This window comes from Eschrichtius robustus, chromosome 3 (genome assembly GCF_028021215.1).
Source record: "Eschrichtius robustus isolate mEscRob2 chromosome 3, mEscRob2.pri, whole genome shotgun sequence".
Lineage (NCBI taxonomy): Eukaryota > Metazoa > Chordata > Mammalia > Artiodactyla > Eschrichtiidae > Eschrichtius > Eschrichtius robustus.
In genome coordinates, this window is record NC_090826.1 from 90,965,898 (window position 1) to 90,993,055 (window position 27,158).

The window sequence follows — 27,158 nt, forward strand, 5'->3', positions numbered from 1 at the left end:
GTGAAGTATTTTTTTTTTTCCTAGGCTATGACTTTGTGCAGTTAGGAATTTAACATATCTAAGAAGAATATTCCCTAAATAGTGATGCAGACATGGAACCGATGATCCTACTTTTGTCAAGTCCCTGTTCTAATGTCAATGGGGTAATGTGCAGATTTGATAATCTCCTCAAAATTTGATAACTTTTAACCATTTATTAAACTAAGTGATCTTTAACTTTTCAGTGCAAGTTAAAAAAATAATCTCTGTAACACTTATGAAATATCTGGAATGTTAGAGGAAATTTTTGTGACATTTTTCCTAACAGAAATGGCCAAGTTCTCCTGAATAATTAAGATTGCAAATCCTAGTTTCGATGGCTTCTGAGCACATACATACCTCTGAGGTAGTTGATATACTCATGAAAAGAGGCAGTTTTGTAAAATTTAAATTTCTGTATGGACAAATCTGACTATTTAAACTGATATATATTACACTTGAATAGTGCTATATGTATTGCTTCCTGTTTTAATTAATCCCTTTACATATTACTATTTGGAAAAAGAAGTTCAAATATCTCCACCATGAAATAGAATCTGTTACCTAGTAAGCAATAATTTTAAAGGCAAGCCTTGGATTCTCACTTTCTGCCCAAATTTTGTAGCAAGAATAGCCTTGGCTCCTATAATAAACTCTATCTATGAACCATATGCTGGTCAACTAAATGCTTTATTGCATTGCTCAAGTGTGTTGTTTGCATACACAGTTTATGAGAGTAACCAGGCTTTGGTGTTGTAACAATTATACCTCTCTTCACTCATGGGGGTAAATGCTTTATCTTTCAGCCCATATGACTCATGAAGAGAACAATTTATTTGGTGAAAGAATCACTGTATGCCTGTGCCAATGTTATTCTTTTAAATGAAGTGCCAGGAAACAAAGTGTAATTGCATGCATTTGGGGGAACTGTCCACATTTGGAAAAGAACTGTCTGGGCCATTAGTGGCATTTTATTCAGAATGGAAATTTTTTTTCATCCATTGGACATAAGAAAGGAAAGATCTTCTGATCAAGGGCATATTTTCCAAATAACTTATCAGTTAGGATTACTTTTCTCTTTTTAGGTCTGAGTAATACATTTCCTTGAATACTGTACAGAATATAAACCAATTTATATGACAAAATTTCAGGAATTCTAGCTTATAAATAATTTCATTTCTGGAATTCTAAACAACAGAAAAAGGTGCTACTCACCATAGGACCAGGTGGCCCATCTTGGCCTGCAGCTCCAGGGAGACCTTGTTCTCCCTGTGGAAGAAGAAACATGATTGATTTTTTTAATTAACAAAAGCAGACATATTTTTTTCTTTATTTTAATTTTGGTAATACGAAAAAGAAAGAAAGCAAACATCACCTATGAATTCCAGCACGTGGAAGACATCTACAAATATCATAAGCAATTTTTGAGTCTTTTTACTTTCTGTGTATGTGTCTACATGCACATACATACACACGCACAGATGGATGGATGCGTGTATAAAAATTATACGCCTTTGAGATCTCAGGGTTTAGTTTTCTATTCTACCTTTAGAAGTTAGAATTTCACCATGAACTTATTAAATAAATGACATACTTAAATATTCTAAGGGTCTCTGACTTTATTACATAATATTTACTGCACACAATTTATAAAATAATGCTGACATAAATATTTTCATTCATAATTTTTCTTAGAAATAAGACATTATTTTCAAAATGACATCTTTCAGCACAGATGCTCACCACAGGGCCAGGGATGCCCCGAAGACCCTCTGGACCAGGCTTTCCGGCAGGTCCCTGAGGACCAACTGGGCCAGTTTTTCCTGGAGGACCTTCAGCTCCTGCTTCTCCCTGTTAGAAAATAAAATATGTGAATGCATTAATAATGAAAAAAGACATTTTATTATTTTATTAAAAGTACTGAAATAGATGTTGTCCAGCGTACACGTGAGTTTTTCAAACATAATACCTGTAATGTATATTTTACCTTAGCACCTTTTTCACCTTGTCTTCCCTCTGCACCTGCAGCTCCAGGAGGACCCTATAAACATAAAATTGCATTTAAAATATATATACCATATAAAAGTAATGCAACTGAAGACTTATTTACAAATACCCCAGTTTAATTTGCTAAAGAGTCTAATAAATTGTGACTTTCTATAGCAATTTAGTTTAAAACACTGAGAAAACTCAAAACCCTTTTTATTTACAAATTTTAGTTAGAATTTTTTTTTTTAAAGATTTATTTACTGATTGATTAATTGATTGATTGATTGCTATGTTGGGTCTTCGTTTCTGTGCTAGGGCTTTCTCTAGTTGCGGCAAGCGGGGGCCACTCTTCATCGCGATGCGCGGGCCTCTCACTATCGTGGCCTCTCTTGTTGCGGAGCACAGGCTCCAGACGCGCAGGCTCAGTAGTTGCGGCTCACGGGCCTAGCCGCTCCGCAGCATGTGGGATCTTCCCAGACCAGGGCTCGAACCCGCGTCCCCTGCATTAGCAGGCAGATTCTCAACCACTGCGCCACCAGGGAAGCCCAAGTTAGAATATTAAAAACAAATGAAGGACAGATTGAGTAGAATACAGATAATCACATCATATCAATGTAAGGAACCAAAGATAAAAATTTTAAAGAAATGCTGATGACTTAGTCACCCTTAGTGTGTTAAATACTCAGATATCATTTATTTTGTTGTATAATTAGGAAGTAATTGAAGGTTTCAGATTTCACTTCCATCTTATATGTGTTTTTAAGATTGGCTCCTTACTTAACCTTAGAGGATCCATACATTGTACATTTTCATAAGATCATGTTCAAACTGGAAAAGTACAAAATTTAAAATCTTGTTGGTCAACAGATATTATATTTTCATTCTCTGGAACTATGTAATTCACATAATTAAGTGGCATAAAAAATAGTATGACTTTTTAAAACCTAGTATTAGAGAAAAAGCAGGAAAAAAATCTTCATACTCCATATGTCATTCAAAAACTTAAGAAGATATTCTGGTATTTGCATAACTTTTGTATATCTGCATGGATTGTTATGGAAAAATGCTAATTATTATATGTAAATTATATATAATTTATATATATTTAAAGCTTTTCATAATACTGCTTCTTGTGTATATATATATATATATATTTTTTTTTTTCCCCTATCTTTGTGAGGTATCTGTCTCCCTATTTCTCTTTAGTTTTAGCTAAATAAATAATGATTAATTTAGCTAAATAAATAATTTAGCTAAATAATTAATGATTAATTTAGCTAAATAATAATGATTAATTTAGCTAAATAAATAATTAATGATTAATAAATAATTAATCAATTATTAGTATTTTTGAACTTCAGTTCTTTCATCCATAAAATGTTATTAATACGATTTCTCTTGCTATAGAATTGTTGTTAAATTTAAATGATGTAACATATGAAAAAATATTTTGTGAACTTCCAGTAGAGCAGTATCAAATACAGGAATGGAATCTGAAGCTTAAGAGCCTAAAGCCAGGATTCAGACTTCCTGGATTCAAATCCTGGCTCTGCCATCAACAAGCTTTGTGATCTTTGGCAAGTTACACACCCTGTGAGTGATTCAGTTTACTTCTCTGCAAAATGTGGATTATAACAGTAGCTATCTCCCAGCATCATCATGAGAATTCAATGAGTTGGTAAATGTAAATGGTGTATAAAAGTACCTGAGACATAAAGAACACTACAAATATTAGTTATTTTATTATTATTACTAAAATTATTAGATATTGTTATTCTATATAAATTATATTATTTTACTAATACTTTTCACCATGTTGGCAACCTAAGAGTCAGGTCAAACAAAACTGACTTTCAAAATACATTTAGAGACACCATGTCAACAACTTACTTTTTTCCATACATCCTGTTTATAACACCTGAAAAATATGAACTCCATGTATGAAACTACTTGTTTTAACTAGAAAATTGAAAGTCAGCTAAACGATCCTGTAATATATAGTCAGGTCTTGAAATCAAATTTCCTTCTTACATTCTCTTAGCCATTTGTGAAATATAAAACTTGACATTTCTAATCTTTGTAATAAACATGTGGAAAGGAATCAGTTACATTACATAACATATAATATTCAAGGTATCAAAGAAAACAACTATTTTTCAAGCTAGAAATATGTTATAATTCCCACGGTGTCTAAATTTTGTTCCTACTCATTATACTAGGTCATTGGTATTTTCACTTATGGCGTCTCAAATCAACACAAGCAGGGCACTTGGTTTGATAGTCCAATACAATAAGAGTGCTTTTGGCCTCTTACTGTGGTGGGCTACACAATATATATACTCATAATAAATTCATTCTAAGACATAAAAAATTTATAATTGTATTATAAAATATTTATTTCATTCCACTACTTAATTGATTGTTATTATTACTTAACAAACATTAAGATTCAATCTGAATCTTAACTGTGCTGAAAATTTCTACACAAGTTCAGACATAAGGATAGAAAGTTTAAAAAAGAAACTTAATGATCTCTAGGAAATTGTATTTCATTTTTCCCCAGACTCTCTTGTTTTCCGTTTGTTTACTTCAATTTTTGTTATGAATTGTGCTCAAAATCATCAACTGAGATTGAGGTTGGAATTTGGGGAGAGTAGCAGAAACAGTGTTAATTGGTGAAAATAAGGTGAGGCAGGATGACTTTCTCTCTTTCAGATGCTATATTAATATTCTAATGGTGGATACACGTTAGTCTTTCATATGGTCTTTTAAATCCACATTTAAAATGGGTATCAGGCACTTCATCAAACTCAGAGTTCTGTGAACTCATTTATCTCTGAGAGAGTCAATGAATATATCATTAGTAATTATCTTCTCAATATCATCACTATAACTTCATATATTATTAGGCATTCATTGCGCCTCGACCCAAAGATAAGAAGTGCATACATAAATCCTGTAAGCAGTCTCTTGAGGCAGCAACAATTTGTTAACAATAATACAGGCATTAAAACTTAAGTGTATTTTTGAATTTCATACTATTTATGCAAGAGGATTTCTGTAGAGAAGCATAAGCTTCAAATATTTCTTAGTGTTAAAGAGTTGAGTCATTTTGGTGTGCAGATGGTAACTATACTTATTGTGGTGATTATTTTGTAATGTATAAAAAATACATTTTTGGTGTGATGGTTAAAGTATTCCTATTCAAATTGGGTAAAACAGCCATAATGACTATAATTTGGGGAATAGAAATTATGAGATTCAACTGAATAATGGGCTTTTCTTTATTCTATGAAGATTTTTCCGTAAACTAATGACATAAAGGTATGGGGTATTAACTTCAAGATTGCAATTACACATATGAACTTTATAATATAGAAGATTTATAAATATCTAGCTTTAGGAAAAGCAAGTCATCAACTGTCTAAAATGTAACAAAAGTATTGCTTTTACTGCAAGGTAGAAAAGAAAATCTGAGTTTGAAAAGCCTAGAGAATTAAACACAAGTAAACTACAACATGGCCACAAAATTGTGATTCAATAAAACATTTCTTCATCCCAAAAGGATTTCTTTCCTCTTTGAATGAATGCCTGATGTTTATCATTGGAAATCCACATTAAATGGTTTTACTCTGTTCTTTATCTCATTTTTCCCATTTTCATTTATTCCTTATATTTTTTCCAGATGGCACAGATTTTTTTAAGAAAAACTAGGATGAAAACAGATAACACACTTTTTTTAAAGAGAATAGGAAGTTCCCTTTAAAAAAAACTAAACAATGCCTATGGACAAATTCTTGTTTTAGTCATTTCTTTCTCATGTATCTGCATAAGCAGAGAGGCAAGGACTTAATATAGTGAATTACTTCCTGTATTATCACGAAGTAATGAGTGTTCTGATTGGAAAATGCCTTGTAAAACATGAAAATAAAATAAGCTTTGGTTAATTTTCCACCAGTAATCACCGTTACATGAGATTTTCCTTGCTATGAGAAATATACTTTATATAAAATACACAGTATAATCCTCTCTCCACTATTCACATTTTATAATATTATTCTACAATTTGCCCATTCTTCCATACATGTTGCAAATAGTTGTCTTCCTTATATGTCAGAAATGTGCTGTGCTTGGAGAATAAAAAAACCAAAAACAAAAAAGTGAAACCCTAAGGAGTTCACAAAGTTTAGTTATGAAGACAGACGACAAAATTAACAAATACAGTACATTGTAAAACACACAAAGATGAAGTAGGTGTACAAAATAGGTACACTGATCTAGTTAGGCAGTAGGTAAAGCTTTCCTAAGAACCTAATATCTGATCTTAATCTTAGTGTGGGTAGATATGAGAGGGATGTTTCCTTCTAATCTGACCATCCACATTCATGCATAAAGGCATAGGGATGGAAAGAATACATATATGGTATATATGGGCATATATAGTAGGTTAAAGCTTCCTTTGTATTTCGATTAATTAATAATATCAGTTATTGTTTTAATTTTTTATTGTAAATTTTCTTTTGGCAAATGAGATAGGACTCCTTAAAATTCCATTTAATATATGCATTTTCAGGTTAGGTTTAAATATTTTTAGTCATCTCTAGATTTTTTTTCAGTAAAAGGGCTTTGAACTAGTTCTTGGTTTCAAACCACTATGATAACCTGAGTATTAAAATTCCATGGCTTACTGATATAAACTGTACAATCTTCTAGTGCCTCAAGGAAATATACATTTATTCTCAAGTATTAAAATGCATGACAGAATGTACATGTACTACAAATGTCAACTTAATTTCCCTACTTGTTCAATAACTGTTAGAATGTTGTTTCTCAGTATCACTGCCACTCGCAACATTCTGACCAATATTCTATTGGGATGGTTTATTATCATTTATATGTAAGAGTCACTCAAGGAAAAAAGTGATAATACTTTTCAATACATTTCTATTCATTGCTACTTCTGCTACGAGATGCTATAGAAAAATTGTTATTGGTCCTTTTCTGTTGTTCCAATGTAGCAAAACAAAGGATAAGAGAAATGTTAATTTCCACAAAATACATACAAAGCTTACTTAAAATTATGCTTTCTAGATGAACTAAAGGGAAATAAATGGTAAGGCAATTCTGTATTCAGTTAAGTCGTAAGTGTGTAGATCAGATATTATAATTATTGTATAGGAATGTTTTTTGCTGTTTCCACAAGGGTGATATTAAATTGATTCCTGCATCAAAGACATTGCTGCCTGTTGGCTGAATGCAAAGGTTGGTGAAGACAGAATTCTCCTCATCAGCTACAATTCACAAAATTCACTCTGCACCATATCCCTTTAGGCTCAGGAGCTTTGTGTTCCCCCAGTGCATAAACAAAGTGACCTCACCGACATACAATACAGTTCCCAAGTACTTCCTTCGAACTCATTTTAATCACATTATTATCTCTCAAACTAGTTCTAAATCCCTGTTGCCTGGCAAATCCATTTTATTAAAATTATATGCAGTCATCATGAATTTAATGCTCTGTTTTTTTGGCAATAGTTCTCATAGGAAATTCCTTTACAGTTTACGCTACATGATTTTACATCACCTTACACCAAATAAATAAATAATACAAATTGGTATCCATCTCAACAGAATCACAGTATTCTATACTTCAAAAATGCAATTAATTATGAAGTTACTATGAATTTATTGCTAATAAACTTTCATCTCAATTTATATAACTCAGAAATTAGAAGAAAATGTCTTTATCTTCTCTGTATATTTTATTTAATATGTTTGTTTTGTTTGTAAATGATGGCATAATTCAAAACCTCTATTTAACTCCTTAAGAAGAGCATCCACTCTTTGAACTCTTGATAAATCCAGATAATAGATGTAGTGGTTTAAATATACATTTTTATTAATTTAGTCTTCACTCCAGCATGGAATATTAGTTATTTTGCCTACTCTATAAATGAGAAAACTGAGACTCAAAGAAATTAACTTATTCTAAGTTGTATTTATAAGTAGCAAAGCAAGAATTTGAAACCAGGTCTATTTGATTCTAATGCAACAGCATTCGGGACTAGTTTGTGCTGATAGTTAGCTATGAAGAGTGTCAGTTTACAGGCTGAGAAAGACCTAAGTAAATAATTTGTATTTCTATTTTTTCACCTAAGCCATCTTTTTTTTTTTTTTTTTTTTTTTTTTAGGTTAAGGTAGAGCTCTTGACTAGTTTGGTTGTTTGTAATTCAAAAGAATGCAAGCATTAATTGCTACTGTTAACTCAGAGCAAATTATAGCTTTAGTAATAAGATTGTTGACACTAATCTTTACACCATTAAAATATATTTTACTCTTCTAAAGAAAAAAGATTATTGTGTAAAACAGAGAAAGCCAATTAAACCTGCCAATCTAGCCAATCCTAATACAGAACACAATTTAACACATTACGTTAAATATCGTTCAGGTTAGATTTAATGATGCCACATTTTAAAAGAAGAAAACTTGCATAATACTGCTCAGTTGGGCTGACCTAAGGTTGATTCTTCTGCTAAATCAAAATAGATGTAAATAGCTTTGTAAGCAATGCATAGTCATCACAATTCTCATATCATTAAAAATTCATAGATACAAAGTCTTCTAATTTTGTTTACAAAATGACTAGAGTGGAATAAAAATAGCTTATTATATTCATAAAAGTTGTTTTTTAAAATGGGAGGCTAGAACATCTCTAAAATTTTTGAAGAGATTATTTTTAAATAATCTCATCAAAAATCAGAAAGGCAGCACTCCACTATAGAATTTGCTAATAATGAAAAGGATGGTCCAGGGAATGAATCAGTTAATTACTTTAATATCTAAGAGTCTCAGCATACAAACGTATAACTTCCTACATGTCACTTGCAACTACTGTAACCCTCTTTCTCCCAGAGAAATAACTACCATTCTGAATTTAATGAATCATTGCCTTCATTTATTTAATCACTTTTACCACTTATGTTTGAATGCTAAACAACATGTTTTTATTTTTTTGCATATTATATAAATGAAATTATATATCTTCTCCAGGTCAACACTACATATATTTTCTTCTTAACATCAGGTGTTTGAGATTCATCTTTGTTGATTCACACATCTGCAATACAATATTTTCATTGCCATACAAAATTTCAGTTTATGCCTATCTCAGTACACTTATTTTTTCTACATGTGTATCTTGGTAAAGATGTATAAGATATCATCCAGAGCATGTACCTAGGAATGGAATTACAAGATAGTAGGGAAAGTTCATTGTTAAATTCTGCTAGGTAATAATGAACAATTCCTAAAGCAGTTGTACCAGTTAGCTCACAATAGCTGTTTATGATAATCCCCATTATTTTCTTTTTGAAAAACATCGTTTCCAACATTTGGTTTGTCAGACTTAAATTTTCATCAATTTATAGATGTAAGTGGTATCTCTACGTCATTTTTAACACACGTTTCCCTAACTTCTACACATCTTTTTACGTGTTTGTGGAACATTTGTGTAAAATACCTTTCCATGCCTTTTGCTAATTTTTGTCTACTGTTTGATGCTTTTCTTCTTACTTTGTCAGATACACTTAGATACTCTGGAAAATTTTTCGTTGCAAGCTTTCTGTATGTTAAAAGTATTTTATCCTGATTCGATCTTTTCTTTTCAGTATTTTTAGATAATCAGAAACTTTTCACTGTAATTTATTTTATACACCAACTTTTCCATTCTGATCATACCTATGTGACCAGAATTTATAACCAGAGGTCACAAATTTATTCTCCACTAATCTTTGCTAAAATATTCCAAAGTTTCCTTTTCATATTTAAGATTGTAATTCAACTAGAATTATTTTTTGTGAATGGAGAAATGTAAAGTCCAACTTTATTTTTTTCATATAGATATTCAACTGCCCCAGCAAAATATATTCAGTAATCTATCTTTTATCCATTGATCTGCAGTGTCTAATTTGACACAAATGAAGTTACTGTATATTTTTAAGCCTTTTCTAGGCTCTCTCTTCACTGAGACCATTTGTCTATATATCTATAGAGAAGTTCAATTATAAATTTACTAACACATTATCTTAATTTCTTATTTTATATCCATCTCATTGATGCATATAAACATATTTTGATTTTTTCAAGATATTTTATTCCTTTTAATCAAGAGAGTTTATCAAGAGAGTCTGTCTGGTTAGAAATACTGACAGGAAAGAGTAATGTGATTTTTCTACTCTCTAATTTTCTATTTAAATTTAAAGAATAAATTTACCAATTAAACTTGCAATTTACTAATACCATATAATCTTAAATTTGATTGAAAAAAATCATTGGTTATTATTTATGTTCTTAAAGCAACAAACTACTAAAATTTGTTGATCGTATACTTATGTTCTTGTTAATATACTATTAATATGTTATATATTATACAGTGTACTAGATAGTATATTATAATTATTTCTAATCTATGAAAAATATAACCTTATTCTATTGTAAAGAGAAAAGAATTAAAAATCAGGGATTAACATTTTTACATTATACCACATTTGAGCAGCAAGTGCAGAAGTCCAATTAAGGTGTGAATGGATAGAAATGCAAATACACGGACTTTCTGCTACCCAACACTGTCTCATTGTTACAGAACAGAATATAATCTAAATATCTATATATCTGTGCTGACGGTCCTATGACATTTTTTCAATTCTAGAATCGAGTGGAGGTCTTTCTAGAAGCTTGTTTCAGTTATTCATTAGAAGTATAATTGTTGATAATTACACATTCTAAAGTATTCAGCACAAATATTTTAGAAACTCTCTGCTATTATAAAGATGAAAAGTGTGTTACATTATATTAGCAAGGTTTAAAAATTAGTAAATGTGGATGGAAATATTTTGAAAGTTCGTAATAGTGTCAACAGGGTCAACATTAACTATTGTGCTGAAATACTTTCATATATAGCTTAATAGATTTAAGATTTTTTTAATAGTTTTGTTATACATTTGTATGTAAATTTGGAGTCACATATTAATCTAAAGGAGGTATCTGATATACTGGTTCACACCTAAGTGCCCCCCCTTTTCTTGCATGTTTCTATTCATACTCCCTAGTAAATTGTTTATATTTATTTACTTTTTTTTAAATTTCAAAATCATTCAGTTTTCAAAATGAGTAAGCCACATGATCCACCACTGTCTCGCTAAAGAAATTAATTCATTCCCTAACTCTGTCACATATTAAAAGAATACATCCCAAATAGCAAATGGTACTTAGTTGAACTTATCAAAGATTGTAAGTGAACAATCTGTTTTGACATATTTTAAAATAAAACTGAACTATATAGCACTTGCTGAGAATTTGCTTTGGATAATGGAATGAGCTGAGAAGCTGCCAGTAGATGTTAATAAAATATTCAAAATATATTTTTATATAGTTCCTCCTTTTCCAGTAGTTACAATTTGAAAGAAGGTTTAATTCCCTCTGCATCAAAAGCATAATAACTTATACCTATATAAGATGATAATTTTGTGCTTATAATAACTATTCAATAACTATTTCATAACTAAAAACTAACACTCTAACATTATTATGTGAATACATATTATTTTTGTTTTATATGAGTTATCTTATAAATCCTAGGTATAGTAGGCCCTCCCTGAGAAGCAATATAAGTAATTTGCCTAAGGAAATACAGGTAATAAATGGTAGAGCTGGGTTAAAAGTCAGGTAGTATGACTTCACTGACTTATTAACCACTGCATTAAATAGCCTTCCATCATTTGACTGGGAGAAAGACAAAAATGATTTCATGTTTTCTCAGGAAAGATTTCCACCAATTTTCAAAGACATTTTATATAAGTATTCTTCTGAAAGGTCTGAAATAATAGAACAGATATTCATCCATTTGGAAAGTTTTAAGAACATTCAGACTGTAGGCAAAATTTGTAATTTGTAATTACTTTCTAAGTAATACTTTCTAAGAATAACAGCCCAATGGTTGTTTTGGGATATGTTTCTTTTTCTATAAAGATTATGCTTTTGGGCTGCTGACAAAAAGAAAACAAACAAACAAAATAATAATATTAATAATAATAATGAGAAAGAGGAAGAGGAGGAGAAAAGTAAAAAAGGCACTTGGGTCAGTGAGAAGAAAATTGTACTCAGAGAAAATATTTACTATAAACTAAATTCATTTCCAGCAAAGAGAAGTGTTTGCTTGTAAATGTTGACTCAATTTATGTCCTGAGAGACAGAATTAAAACCTGTCACACTCTGTGTATAGGAAGATGTGTAGTGTGAAAATTCTCCTAAGATAAAGCTACCATTAGAAAACCAGAGTGGCCCCAATTGCTCTGTGTCTTTGGATTACTGAAGGGGAAATGAGCCTAAGAAATATATTTCAATGTTGACCAAATATTTTGTTCATGGATAGGTTGGAAAATAGACTAAAGGAGGTTCAGGAGAACACTGTGTATTAATAGAAGTGCTGCAAGAGGCAGGTCAACAGGATTGTTTTATTATAAAAACAGTATAATAGTGGGAAAAAGGCAGTAAAGCAAATCTCCTAGGGTCCACTGTAGCCAATATTTTGAACAAGACCTTTATATTTTACTATAGCTTTTTCTTAAAATCCTATCAGAGTAGTTTGACAGTGTAAAGCAATCTAACATTATATGCTGATTCCTGAGCTCATTCTACTGATACTGCATTCAGGTTTCTATAACATTTTCAACAAGCACTGGAGTTTGGACAATTCATCTCCTTGTAGGATACCATGAGCTGAAATTCAGGGTATCAGCAGAGTCTTTTATAAGAGCCTATGGCATTTGTACAGCGGAGACCTAAGCACAGAGAAGTGGGAAACTATTTTTCGTTGTGACAGATTAAACCTGTCAATTAAATTGTGTTCTACTTTAATAAGTATTTTGACAAATTTAAGAAATCACTCTCTAGGACATACGTTTTTCAGCACCATTATAATGCGCTGCCTACAGCTTACAAATATGATATAAATTTATACACACAATGGATAATGAGTAGATGTTTCAAATAAAGAATTTAAAAAACTTACTCTCTTTCCAGGAGGACCTGGTGGGCCAGCCTCACCAGATGGGCCAGGAGGACCCTAAAAAATGTGAAAAATACCTTTTAAGCAATTGGGTATTATTTTATGGCTCCCAGCACTGTTCAAAATCTGGACTGAAGCCAACCTGTTTCTTCATTTCTCCACATCTATCTTTCCTGGAAAATCTTAGCCCTATTTCAGATACCTAAACTTCTTCCAGATATCTATAATTCGAGCTGGTAAATTCATATGGAAAACTTCTTCACAGCTGGAAAAAAGTGAGTCGAATACCTTCTATTTAAAACTGTTTTTTTAAAGTGCTAGTTTATATCTGACAAGCATCCAATAGATGTACTAATTAATAGAATTATATGGTTAATAATTCTACGCATGTCACATACATCTGTGAACCATAAATCTATTACCTCTAATTTCATCTTGTGCAACACTAGCATTTTATTCCAAGGAGTACGCAACATGCTGGGATATGACCCACAAGTCTTATCTACACAGAATAAGTCTATATCTCTTTGACTGCAAGTATCCAGTGGGTATGGCTCTAGAGACAAAGTTATGTTAAGAGTGCAGTTTGTCTTTGACTCCTACTTAAGTCAGTGCCCTCCTTTACTTCCTCCCTAAATAAACTTATGTGGTCAAAGCCCCCTACTGCATTTCCCAAACTAAAAATAAAAAAGAGTCCAAAAATGCTGAGTTCATTCCGGTTAGTAATTGAAGTAATTCATGCTAATAATAGGCTGATAACCTAGTTTTCTTCATTTAATTCTTACTTGTGTTTTTAAAATGACTTTCCACTTAACACAGTTGGAGAGATAGTTCAATGTAATATAATATGACAAAATCACTAGTATGATATGACTACAGTTTTTATTATGAAGGCTTTGATGATATTTCTTAAATCACATCAAGTAAGAAATGTTCCATGTAACACTGACTTTAAACTGGAATTCAAATATACCTGAATATGTACACACATAGCTATGCTTTTGGAAGTGTAATTATTTCTGATTATTTCTTTAAAATATCTTGAGACTATGCAAAGATTGAATAAAAATAGTGTGCTTACTTACCGGTTGTCCAGGATCTCCATCTTCACCCTTGTCACCACCAACACCATCCTGACCCTATAATGCGCAATAGAAAATGAACCCAGATATTTCTCACTATTAATTAACTTTTATCAGAAAAAAATGATATGATGTACCATCTTAGTCCTTAAGAAAAATTATTACCAGATAAACAAAAGTATTATTGTATTCTTTCAGTTGGTTTTTTTAAGGATTATGGTATCTCTCTTTCCATAAAATGTATGAAATTGCTATGATATCAAATTTAAAATATAGTATGCTCTTAACATAAGGAAAGGGGAGGATGTAATTAGTATAGAAAGACAGTGCATCCTTTAACCATGAACAAATATGGTGCAGTTTGAGACAGAATTTGCATTTTAGAATGGACTGAGGTAAAAGCAAAAATCTTGTAACTTTGAAATGATAGTAATGCGGCTACTCAGATAATTAGTATGTACAACTCAACAAAGTCTGGAAAACTAACCCAATGAAGAGATAATAATAATCATGCAGCACAAGTCTGATAGTCTCCAAATATATGAATTTTTATTCTGGTAGTTGTGATTACAGTTTACATCTTCCTTTTATTCCTATTTTTGGGGATCCACTGAAGTAATTAAGACTTTTCTTTAATTATTATCTGGGAACAATCCCCAGCAAAATAATTCCTTTGTTTTTCTATGATACTTACTGCAGGGCCAGGTTCCCCGGGGGGACCAGGATCTCCAGGAAAACCAACAGGACCCTAAAATAATGTTTTTAAAGGAAAGGAAATCAATGAAAAATGTTTATAACGTCATGATATTCTGAAATTTAAGAGGTAAAAGTCATGGTAAAACCACATGAGAATATCTCTCTTCTCCTGCTAGAAAATTTTTTAAAAATGAAATGAACTGAGAATGCTTATGAATACATCAAACGATGAAAAGTCAGCTTCACCAGCTATGGGCCAAAGTCTCATGATTTCTAGTCTTTCTATGAAAAGCTTCAAGTGGCTTTGACATAGATGCCACTTTAAAGAGGGCCAAGGTCACTTACCGGGTTACCCTTAGGGCCATCGTCACCTGATGGTCCTTTAGCACCAGGAGGTCCAGCAGCACCCGGTGGACCAGCTTCTCCTTTCTCTCCTCTTTCTCCTTTGGGACCCTACACAACGTAAGAAAAAGAATGATTATCTTACAAGCTTTAAATCAGTTTCTTAACCTTAGCATACGAGGTCAGACAATACTCTGCTGTGGGAGCTTGTCTCATGCGTTGCAAGATGTTTAACAGCATTCAGGTCTCTTTTACTTGGATGCCAGCAGCTACCATTCCTCCAAGTGTGATAACCAAAAATGTCTCCAGACATTGCCAAATGTTTCCTGAGAGTGAAATTCACTCTCAGTTTAAACCAATCTAAATTAGAATAATATAATGCTAATACAGTTCATAAATGTTTACTCGATGTAGCAGGGTTTGCTGGTTTCTTTTGTGGACAGTCCACCAAAGATATATGCAATAAACAGCTTATAGTTCTAATGTTCTAACTTATGCTAATGTAATTTTTTTTTCAGTTTCTTTGTGAATCAAAATATGCAGAGGATAGGCAAAATTATTGAACAAAAAGGCTCTGCATTGGTGATGATTCTTAACGGGTTGGAAAGTGAAAGGAACTGAATCACAGCTAGGAGTTAAGTTACATGTTTAAAATACTCTGAAAGAAATATCTGATCCATAACACACTACATTGAAAATAAGCCAGCACTTACGCCTGTGCCTGCTTCCCCAGGAGGCCCTGGGTTCCCTGCTTCTCCAGGCTCACCCTATAAAGAAGAGATCAAAAGAGTATCATAGCACAGAAACAATGTTTCACATTTGTAAAACTTCCTTCAGTGATGACCATGACACTTTAAACTAGCCCTTAACTCATTATATTATTTAAAAGGCAGCGGACAACTTAGGCAGCGGACAACTTTGATAAAAAGAATAAACTTTTCCTATTACTGACCTTAATACTTTTATTTCTCAAGTGGGGAGATAGAACTGGATAAGCTGGATGCTACAATTCTCATCAGTTAGTTAGTACCCAGAGCATTAACCCAAGTTACCACCAAACCACACAAAACAGACATTTGCATGTTTCCTAAAAATCGTGTATTTGTGTTGCATCAATATTCATATTATAATTAAGTTTATGGATTAAACAATTTAAAATGTTTTGTACTAAAATATGACTTTACTTTAATAATCAAATAATTTCATAGTATTTTGATAATCCTATAAAATTTAGTTAGTAGAGGTCTAAAGAGGTCTAAAGTAGAGCTATAAATAAATACAAAAACACTATTTATAAGATACACATAGATACTTAGATACTAATTAAAACTGCTCCGTTTGAGGATATATATTGGTAGTCTTTATGATCTCCATGTATAAATGTGGATGGCTATTTTATGGCTCAGTGCAATAATAAATAAACCTCCTAGCCTAGTAGGCTTCCCTTATGAAAGTCTGTTACTAACTCTTCGCACTTAGAAATGCATACAAACATAATATTCGGTTCAAGTAATCATCCAAGTGAAGTAATACGATACATTCATGTACCATGTTTCTATACAAAATCAGTAGTACTAGAAACTCTGAAGTGAAAATTGTTCTAAATTTTTTAAAAATGTGAGGCCTGAATTTTCTTTAATTTTTAGCTCAGCTATTTCCAATATTCATGGCACAGACCCACTGCTCATAAATTTGTTTGAAGTGTATTATATTAAATATAAACATAATTCTAGGAGAGAGACTATCTTGTGTACATAATTTCTTATTATTTGGGAATATGCACATATTTTAACTTCTTGAATTATCTGCATAATGAGGGAAGGTATCAAGTACTTTCTAAGCATTCATTAGTATTATTATGTGTAAATTATTTTCTCTCTCAAGTAAGTAGCAAATATTTCCAATTATCTTGAATAAACTTTACAAGTAAAGTATTGCATTTTCATTATTTTCAAAGCAATGAATCATTCATCTATCCCAGTATGATGGAAAAATATGCAAGTGGTATTTTTATGAGTCATTATTCACATCTTTGAAAAAAACTTAAGCAGTTTGCCATTCAAATCAACTGTAAAATGTCCATATTAAATTCTTTATATATGGAATATATATAGTATACTGCATAACCTCAGTTAGATGTGAAATTTAAAATAGCCAAACTCACACAAGCAGAGAGTAGAATGGTGGTCACCAGGGGTTGGAGAGTGGGGGCCATGGGGAAATGTTGGTTAAAGTGTACAAAATTTCAGATACTCAAGATGAATAAGTTCTGGAGATCTAATATATAGCAATATGACTATAATTAACAATATTGTATTGTGTGCTTGAAATTTGCTAACAGGGTAGATCTTAAGTTTTCTCATCACACAACCAAAAAATGGTAACTCTGTGAGTTGATGAATATGTTAATTAGCTTGAGTGTGGGCATTATTTCACAATGTGACATGTATCAAAATATCAATTATATGCCTTAAAAGTACACAATTTTTATTTGTCAACTATACCTCAATAAAGCTAGGGAAAAAGGAAGTACAGGAAATCTATGGACTCTTGTACAAAATGTTTTCCTATGTACCACATTAACTCATAGTGCTATCATAAGAGTTAGAACTAGAAGGGAAATAACTGCATATTTTGTGTTTTTTATTAATCTGTGTATTTTGTTGTTCCCCTTTAATCCCTGTCCACTATAAAGTTAAACTAGATTCTGAAATGATACCATTTGTTTATTTTTTTTTTTATGAGGGAAATAATAGGTGGTGAAGAGACAGGATTAAATAATTGTCAAAAAATAGTACAGATTAACCTATTTGCAAAGCAGTAATAGAGACACAGACATGGAGAACAAATGTATGGACACCAAGGGGGGAAGGGGGGGTGGTGGGATAAATTGGGAGATTGGGATTGACATATATAAACTACTATGTATAAAACAAATAACTAATGAGAACCTACTGTATAGCACGGGGGGAAAAAAAGAAGGTACAATCTATTTGTAGGATATATATTAAATTAATCTTAAAAATGCATTCCAATATACAGTAGGTGCAGACAAATGCTGTCTGACTCCACTTATACGAGGTACCTAGAATAGTCAAATTCATAGAATCAGAAAGTACATTGGTAGATGCCAAGGGTCAGGGGGTAAGGGGAGTAGGGCGGGAGAATGGGGAGTCAGTGTTTAAAGGGGACAGAGTTTCAGTTTAGGAAGGTGAAAAATTCGGGAGATGGATGATGGTGAGAGCTGCACAACAATGTGAACGCACTTAGTGCCACTGAACTGTACAGTTAAATATGGTTAAAATAGTATGTTTTATATTATGTGACTTTTACCACAATAAAAAACATTAAAAAAAATTTAAAGAAAAATTTTTACTACAAAGTCTCTTCATTTTGAGAGCAATGCATTAATATTAATTTCTCTAATATATATATGAAAATTACCTTTTTTGAGTATTAGAGATAAGTGTGCACAATATAAATAGCAACTACTTAAGATGAAATTAATATTAAATCTATAAAGGTCTCATTTAAAATCTTTGGAAAGGGGATGGGACAAAATCACAAGGAAAGAAATAAAACACTGTAACAAGACTACATTATACAAATTAAATATCTCTAGTATCAATGAGGCTATACCATGTTTATTCTAAGTAATAATAATTGATTTAAATACAATAATATAAATTCTATGAAGAGTATTGGCATATAAAGGAGGTGCTAGTTTATACATTTATTATTACTTATCATGTAACTATTTTATCCCAGTCTATAGTGCACTTGTTAAGATTAAAGCCCCCTTCAGAAGGGACAGCAAATTACTCCGTATGCCTAAAGTCATAACAGATGTACTCATTCTTAAGGTAATATCCTGATCTGTCTCCTTGTTTTGAAGAAAACACTAAAGTACAAAATCTATCAATAGCAAATATATATTACATGGAAAACAAGTTAAACTTATTTAAGCAAAGTGCAGCATGACTAAAGTATCTTAGTTTCTCTTTTCTTTTTTTCATTGAATTAGTGACTGGGAATAAATTTTCCAAAATAGAAACGGGGAAGAATTCAAACCAAATCAGAGTTGATGTCAAAAATCTGTAATCCGCATCAAAGTATATTACCCTAGATTCTGAAGAAAACAATAAAATTAGGGTTTCATTTCTATCCTGCTGTCACATAGAAACTTTTTTAAACAGAGAAAAAATAAAACTCTGTTTTTTTAGTATAACAAATTTAGATTCAGGTATGTTTTAACTGTAAGAAGTCGAACGCCATCCTGATTGACTGAATCATTCTGTGAAGATTCAAAATTGGCCAAGTATTACCAGATAGGCTTTAAACAAATGGAAACAGTATGGAAAAGAAGTTCCCCAAAACTCCAAACATCTGGCATCCATGTTTATCTTCAAGGGTAGCACAGAGGATAAAACCATAAAAGAAGCAACTAAAGCACTTAAAACTTTTCCCACTGCACACAAAAGCTGTAGGAAACAAGTATAATAAGCTGAAAAGACTATTAAATGGTTTTAGAATTTGCTATATCGGCAAAAAACTAAAATTAGAGGCTAGTTCTCACAACTATCTGGTCAGTATTAGAGCTGAAAGAGGATGACACAAAGGGAAGAAAGAGGAAAGGTGTGGGCCATCTTCATCAGTCTACTACTATGATACCATTAGACACCAGTCCTGTCTTCTGCTATTCTTTCTATGACAACTGAATTCAACAAAAAAGTTCTTTCAATTACACTCTCAACTTATCTGCATTTTTCAACACAAAACTTTAAATTTAAGAACATAAACCAAGAGTTGGTCAATCAAAAAAACTAGACCGTTTATGCAGTAAGAATTAGATAATAACTTTCAAATATTTCTAATTTAGTAATTGAGAAACTATATAATAGTTGATCATATAAAATTAATTATAATCAAAATACTAGAATGTGGGTATTGAGAAGAAATAAACACCAAAATATTAGGTTCTCAACCTATTACATTTCTTTTTCTGAGGGCCAAATACTTTGATTAAGATAAATGAATGAGTATAAGATATGATATGTCAAAATTTTTGAGACTAAACAACAGAATCATTTTTATGATTAGGATAAGTCTATACTTTTGATACTTATTAACAAAACTGAAGCAAACTCAGGAAATTTCTAAGTTTTTTTTCACTGCATAATATTTTATCGTATGACATTTAATTTTCATCCCTCAAAACTGGTAAATTATTTTTTAAATAAAGCAAATAACAATGTTAATTTTCTTGAAAATTCTTTTAAGAAATGAGAATGAATGCATAAATAACAAATCAGAGGATCATTTTGACACTTTCATAAAAAGGAAGAGCAGATATTTTTAAATAAAATCATGTTCATGAAAAAAAGAAGCTATTCTGAGCCCAGATATTATGGCACATGCCAACTATTTTGAAAAGTGCCAAAGACAGGTCATAGTATTAGTAATGAAAATATAACTCCAAATATGACAAACTGAATGATTAATTCTTTTGTAATATGAAGGATTCTTTTTTTGCTTTTAAGTCAGTTACATCTTTTTTCGCTTTTAAGTCAGTTACCAATCTCTTCTATTTTCAATAATGAATGGTTACTAGAAACACAGTCTAGTGAAACTTACGTGAGTTAGAGTGGATCCTGATTTAGTCCCTTTCTAATAACAAAACCTTAATGGAATTACTGAAATTCTCTACGATTCAGCTCACTCAGCCTAAAAATGTGGGTAATAATAATAATGCCATCATCATGGAGTGGCTGTGTTGATTAAAGTAAATAATCCACTGCTCAGCACAATACCTGTCAATCAAAAATGTGATATCTCTAAATCACTTTTTCTTTAATTATTTAACTGTTAGAGTAGATGAGCTGTAGTTCATATAACTATGTGTAAAATACTTAGAAAGACAGAACTATTAAAAGCACGTCTAATACTAGCTAATATTGTCAAATTCCTCAATTCTCGGTGTTTCAAACTGTCTATCACTGCATTCCTTACCTTTTCTCCAACACCACCAACTGAACCAATGGATCCTGGGGGTCCTTGTGGTCCCTGTAGTATAGGAAAAGAATTACAGTTATCCTTGCTCTTATAATAAAATACATAATCATAAATATATGTCCAGTTGTTCTCAAAGGGAGAGAAATATTATGCAAGAATATTCCAAGTCATTTGGAAGATGAGACAAAATGATGAATTTGACTGAGCTGTCAAATTTACTGGATAGCAAATAATTTAATTATACTAAATTGATTTTCAAATTCACCAGAATTTTGAAGATAAGGTAGGAGACTTTCCAACTCTAGTCATGTCAGTTGATACTTGGAACATAATTTCAATCTCTCTGCCTATTGAAGAGATCAGATTTAGAGGATGATTTTGTAGATTTTTTTTAGTGGATCAAAATATGACTCTGGTTACGAATTATGTAATCCATGCAAAAAACAATATAAATCATCTCTTAACCTTTAAATTACATAGGGAGAATTAAAACCTAAAAGCATTTCTAGTACATCTGTGTCTAATCTATTTTACCCAGTTCTGGTCTGCCAAAATTAAAAGCAGGAATAATAGAAGAGCAGTAAAGACAAGAATAAATGACTTGTTCTTTGTGAAAAGGGAAAGTCAAATGGAAACAGAACATCAAAGCCTATAAATTTGTTAATGGTAACAGTAAGATAAATACGGCATTACATTCCTGTAATATTGGAACAGTCAGTCAGCAATTAAGCTTGGGGGAGGAAAGCTTTATACAGTTGAGAGGAAACATTTTTTACATGGTAAGAGGTGCACATATTATCATGCACATATTACTCTGACATATTTTATAGAAAGAAAATACAAAATACAAAACTTTTAGATAGTAGATGCATAAATAAAGGCTGTTTGGAGTACAGACCTAGGCTAGTACAATCAAGCCAATTACAGCCATCTCCTCAAGCAATTGTAAAAGATAAAGGTTAAATTGGAAACAACTCAGCAACGTTGTACAGTTATTATGTGCAAGACAGTGTGCTGAACTGAACAATGCAGTTCTTAGAGCTAGTATTTCTCACTCACCAATAAATATTAATATATATTGACTGTAAATTTTGTACCTATATTATATTTGTGAGGCTTAGCTCCCTACAAAACCTTTCTTTTCCTGTAAAATAAAATGGAGTGAGTAAATGATCCTTGAGCTCTTGTTCACTTAAACATTTAACAGGAGTGTAATTGTCTCCATTATATCTTGACACTACCTGCTATTAAATAATATCTATATAACTTCAAAATAATTAACATATTTCACAGTCTTACATCAGCTCCATTGGGACCTTGAGGACCTCTGGGGCCTGGAGGACCAGGTGGACCCTGTAAGAGATGAATATTAAGGTCTATGAAGACTAAACTCAAATGCATTTCTGATATTTCATTTTGTGATTAAGAAAACTAAAAGAAGTTTCAGCCTGCAAAATCATAGTCAGTGAAGCATATCAGGGTTATAAGTCATTTGTGATGGATACAACATCGTGTTAGCAAATGATTATTTACACGTAGCTATGGGGAAATTAGAACTGCAGGAAGAACAATTTAATTAAAAATTAGAAAAGTCTGTTGTTACTATCTGGTACAATGAAGTCATACAGCTAGAAATATTTTAGGCTAGAATATGTTAGAATGCTAGAGTATAAAAGGAACATAAACTTTGAAGAGGAAATGGTGCTTGAGTAGATTTAGAATTCATTAATCCCATATTTTTATTTGTATATTTTTGTTTTGTTTTTTATGTCAGCTCTCATGTTACATATGCTAGAATTGGAATAAGATTAACTATTTAGTTGTCTTCCTCAAACAAAGGGTCTCTCTCTTGGTTGTGCTTTAAGATTACCTTGGGGCACTTTTTATAAAATACTGGTAGCCAGAACCCCTTACTTCAAGAATGTATCAATGATTCAGGGAACCATAGCAAGCATATTTAGAGAGGAGTGTGCTATGTAAGTGATGCTGTTTGAGGTATTAATTAGTTATTTGAATCAGCAATATTTATGTTCTCAGTTTTTAAGTTTATTGTAATAAGAATAATTTCTTATTTGAAGAAAATGAAATCTAACATGCAAATATAAAAATATCAAAATATGTATTCTGAAGGAAGCAAAAATTGGGGGCAATGTTTATTGAAGGGAAAGAGCAATTAGGAAATGTATTCATTACATTTCATTATAGATTTCAATGACCTTGGCTAATTGTTTCCTTACCCAAGGTAGTGCTCAATCAACAAATATATGTATTTCAAGTTCTTAGTTGAATTATTAGACTTAAACTTAGAGGAGAAAGCCAGAATCAATAAATGCAAATTTTTATGGTATAGCATTCTGATTAAGACAGAATTCCTTATTAAATTAAGAATTTGTTTCAAAGTACAATTAATTTTTAATACTGTGTTAACATTTGCTAATTATCTAAATCCTGTGTAACTATTATCTATTATTTACCTGTTTCACATCAAAGTCCAGAGCTAAAGACTAATAAATAACTGAAGCGTGGCAGTTTATATACACTTCAACAATAAATACACATTGAAATAAAAAATATATAACAATACATCAACCAAAGAATACCATATATGTATAAAACACTACTCCAAAGTGAGAAAGAGAAAAAGAGAATTAGTCAAGACTGGGGGGGGAGACTTCAATAGCGGCAGATGCTAGTTTGGGTGAGAATCAGGGAGGCATCAATCTGAAAAGTCATAGTCTTTAGGGCTACTTTGTTCATACTAATAAACCTTAAGAAAGATGTTAGTAATGTGGAAATTCACAGCATACATCAATTCTAAAACATAAAAACTTACCATGGGACCAACATCCCCATTTTCACCTTTTTCACCAGGTGGGCCTGGCAGACCCTAAGAAAATATAGTAGAAAACAATAAAAGTCATTCATGTATTTTAAAAACATATATTTGGCTAATTTCTAATATAGAATTAAAAATTAAATATAAGTTAAATAAGAACATGGAAATTGAGTCAAACTATCATTTGTCAAAATACTTATAATGCAAATATTGACTGCATATGATGGAATCTTATATCTACATTCACTAATAAAATTTATGCTTTGCATAATATACTGTTTGATTTCAGTTACAAGAACTAAGCACATTATTTGGTCTGGGAATTTATGAATACTAAATCATTTTCTCCATCTTTTATGAGTAGTATATGGAACTACCATTGTAAAAATTTTTTGGAAAAATCTTGTCCCAAATTATTTTAAAACACCTTATCCAGAAAGGATTTTATAGCTAGGTATAGTCAAAACTCTTTCAAAAATAAATATTCCATCCAATATATATCCAGGGTTACAAATATCTTCTGAACTTTTTTTTTTTTTTAATTAATAGACTTTACTTTTTTTTTTTTTTAAAGTATTTGTTTATTTATTTATTTATAGCTGTGTTGGGTCTTCGTTTCTGTGCGAGGGCTTTCTCTAATTGTGGCCAGCGGGGGCCACTCTTCATCGCGGTGCGCGGGCCTCTCACTATCGCGGCCTCTCTTGCTGCAGAGCACAGGCTCCAGACGCTCAGGCTCAGTAGTTGTGGCTCACGGGCCTAGTTGCTCTGTGGCCTGTGGGATCTTCCCAGACCAGGGCTCGAACCCGTGTCCCCTGCATTGGCAGGCAGATTCTCAACCACTGCGCCACCAGGGAAGCCCTCTTCTGAACTTTTGATCTGTTAATTCCACTTCTGAATTTTAAAAACTCATAGGCCATGAGATCTGATATATTACACTTCCTTTATTCTCTCAATCCATTTCCTTTACATTCATTTGCAGTGTAAGTGCTTTAGGAGAGGTTTTGTGGTACTGAATAAACTCAGAGCAGCTGCACACAAATTTCACCTGGCCCCGTCTTTATGGAAAAATTATTTTACTTCCTCTTGCTCTTCCTGACTAGTTCCCCCATGCAGAGCTGTTTATATTTCCTCTTTCATATCACAATGATACTTTGTACATATTCAAATGTACACTTAAAAACACAATTATACCAGTTGTTTACATACTTATCCTCACTGGGCAGTGCTATTTCAGGTGTCAATTATTTATCTCTAACAATAAGCCGAGGACCAGGGAAAAACTGAGATTTTAATAAAATGTTGAATTTGTGATGAATGAATGAATTCTAAGAAAATAAATCAACAGGAAATGCTACATGCAATAAGATGTTTCTTGTAACACTAGCTATGATAGCTAAAATTCTCAATTATTCCAGATGTTAAATCATAAGAAAACATAGTTAGATAAATTTGGTTATATAAACTAATGGAATATTATAAGACTATAATTATGATACTAATATTCTAAATATGAATAATGTTTATGATAAGTATTAAATACAAATATAAATGAATGTATACTATAAATTTAACTGTGAAATATGTATTAAAATAGGTATGATGACTATTGGACAGAAATAGTAAAAGTGGTAATAGGTTTTAATATGGTAGAATTATGGATTGTTTTAATTTTTAAAATGTTTTTGGGGTTACCATTACGTATATAAATCATACATTTTATACATATTTAAACGTTTTTACAATAGTGTGTCAGATATAATCTATTTAAGAAATAAAAAATACACACTACATAAGCTCTACATTTCTACTGATATTTTAGTAAAGTCATTGATTTGGTCCTACAAACAGTGGCTACAAAGTATTTGACTAAAACCCACAGTAATAAATATATTTTACTTATTACCTAGTAAACATACACATGTAAAATAGCTGAAACACGGGTTTCAAAAAGTAATACTTACCTTGAATGGATAGATGATGATCTTTGATATTTTTATTCTATTTTACCTTATCCTGTTATATTTCATTTTTTAATGCTGGTAATAACCCACTAAATTGTTTTTGTGACCTACTAATTCCATATGACTCTCAGTTTGGAGAGAGGGTACTTTACCGAGTATATTTGTAAACTTTTTTTAATGTTCCATATATTCATTTTTATGAGGAAATCTTAATTACTGATTTATAATGAACAACATATACCAGAATGTCATTTATTTTTTCTCATGTATCAGTCAGATGTCTAGGAAAATAGCCTATCATATGTACTTCCCAAATAGTTATCGTCATCTGATGCTAGCTTCTAGAATTACTAGAGAAGTTCCTAGTAAGTTTCCTGGGAGGAAAGAGCCAGGTAGTGTTTCTGATTTTAGCCTGCTTAAAAATTATTTGAAAGAGATCCCTAAAATTTTAGTTTCCAAGATCCACAACCTAAGAGATTCTAATTCATTGATGGAACACATGAACTCAAATTCTTAACAGACAAGTAGATTTTTAACACAGATGAAATAAACATTTCAGTTTGTCCATTTCCTTAAGTAGTAAGCATTACAGCTTAAACATAATTAAGTTCTTATAAACACTGTATAAGTTAACAATCACATTTCTTATCTTCTGTACAGGTTTCCACCACTTTTAGTACAGAGTGCATCTGATTTAGTACAGAGTGCATCCCCAAATTGAATGATATATAAATATTCGCTCATAGTTGTCTTTTATTTCTATAACAAGCCCAGTCTACATTTCCATCTTTTATTTGCGCATATGATTATTCCTAATATTAGTTCAATAGAAACTTTCCAATAGAAAAATATTTAAATATTTATTTTTTTATGAAGTTTGATTATAGTTCGAGTTAAGACAGAATGTTCTTATTATTAAAATTAATAGAAACATAATGAGTCAAATTCTCTTGTTGCAGGAACTAAACGTGCAAAATTGCACTCCAGTGTTAATCAGTTTTCACATGTCCTACCTCTTTCCTAGGGAGTAATTTATGCATGGAGAGACTCTTGTAAGGTCTGTCAATTTAAAATCATTTACTACATAAGTGATGAAATAAAAAAATGAATTCAGGCCAAGAACTCTCATTCTATATGTCTCCTTCATATGCAGACAA

General features: G+C 31.5%; 1 protein-coding gene across 2 annotated transcripts in view; it reads right to left on the reverse strand.

Moving 5' to 3' along the window:
- Positions 1-27,158, reverse strand: part of COL11A1 (collagen type XI alpha 1 chain) — a 208,656-nt gene that overhangs the window by 18,566 nt on the left and 162,932 nt on the right. For both annotated transcript variants that reach the window (XM_068540413.1, XM_068540414.1), the window contains exons 47-57: positions 24,038-24,091; positions 22,504-22,557; positions 21,202-21,255; positions 15,906-15,959; positions 15,196-15,303; positions 14,849-14,902; positions 14,158-14,211; positions 13,076-13,129; positions 2,006-2,059; positions 1,762-1,869; positions 1,234-1,287 (exon numbers count right to left, since the gene is read on the reverse strand). In XM_068540413.1, the coding sequence (XP_068396514.1) occupies positions 1,234-1,287; positions 1,762-1,869; positions 2,006-2,059; positions 13,076-13,129; positions 14,158-14,211; positions 14,849-14,902; positions 15,196-15,303; positions 15,906-15,959; positions 21,202-21,255; positions 22,504-22,557; positions 24,038-24,091 (702 nt within the window). The remainder of the gene's footprint in view (positions 1-1,233; positions 1,288-1,761; positions 1,870-2,005; positions 2,060-13,075; positions 13,130-14,157; positions 14,212-14,848; positions 14,903-15,195; positions 15,304-15,905; positions 15,960-21,201; positions 21,256-22,503; positions 22,558-24,037; positions 24,092-27,158) is intronic.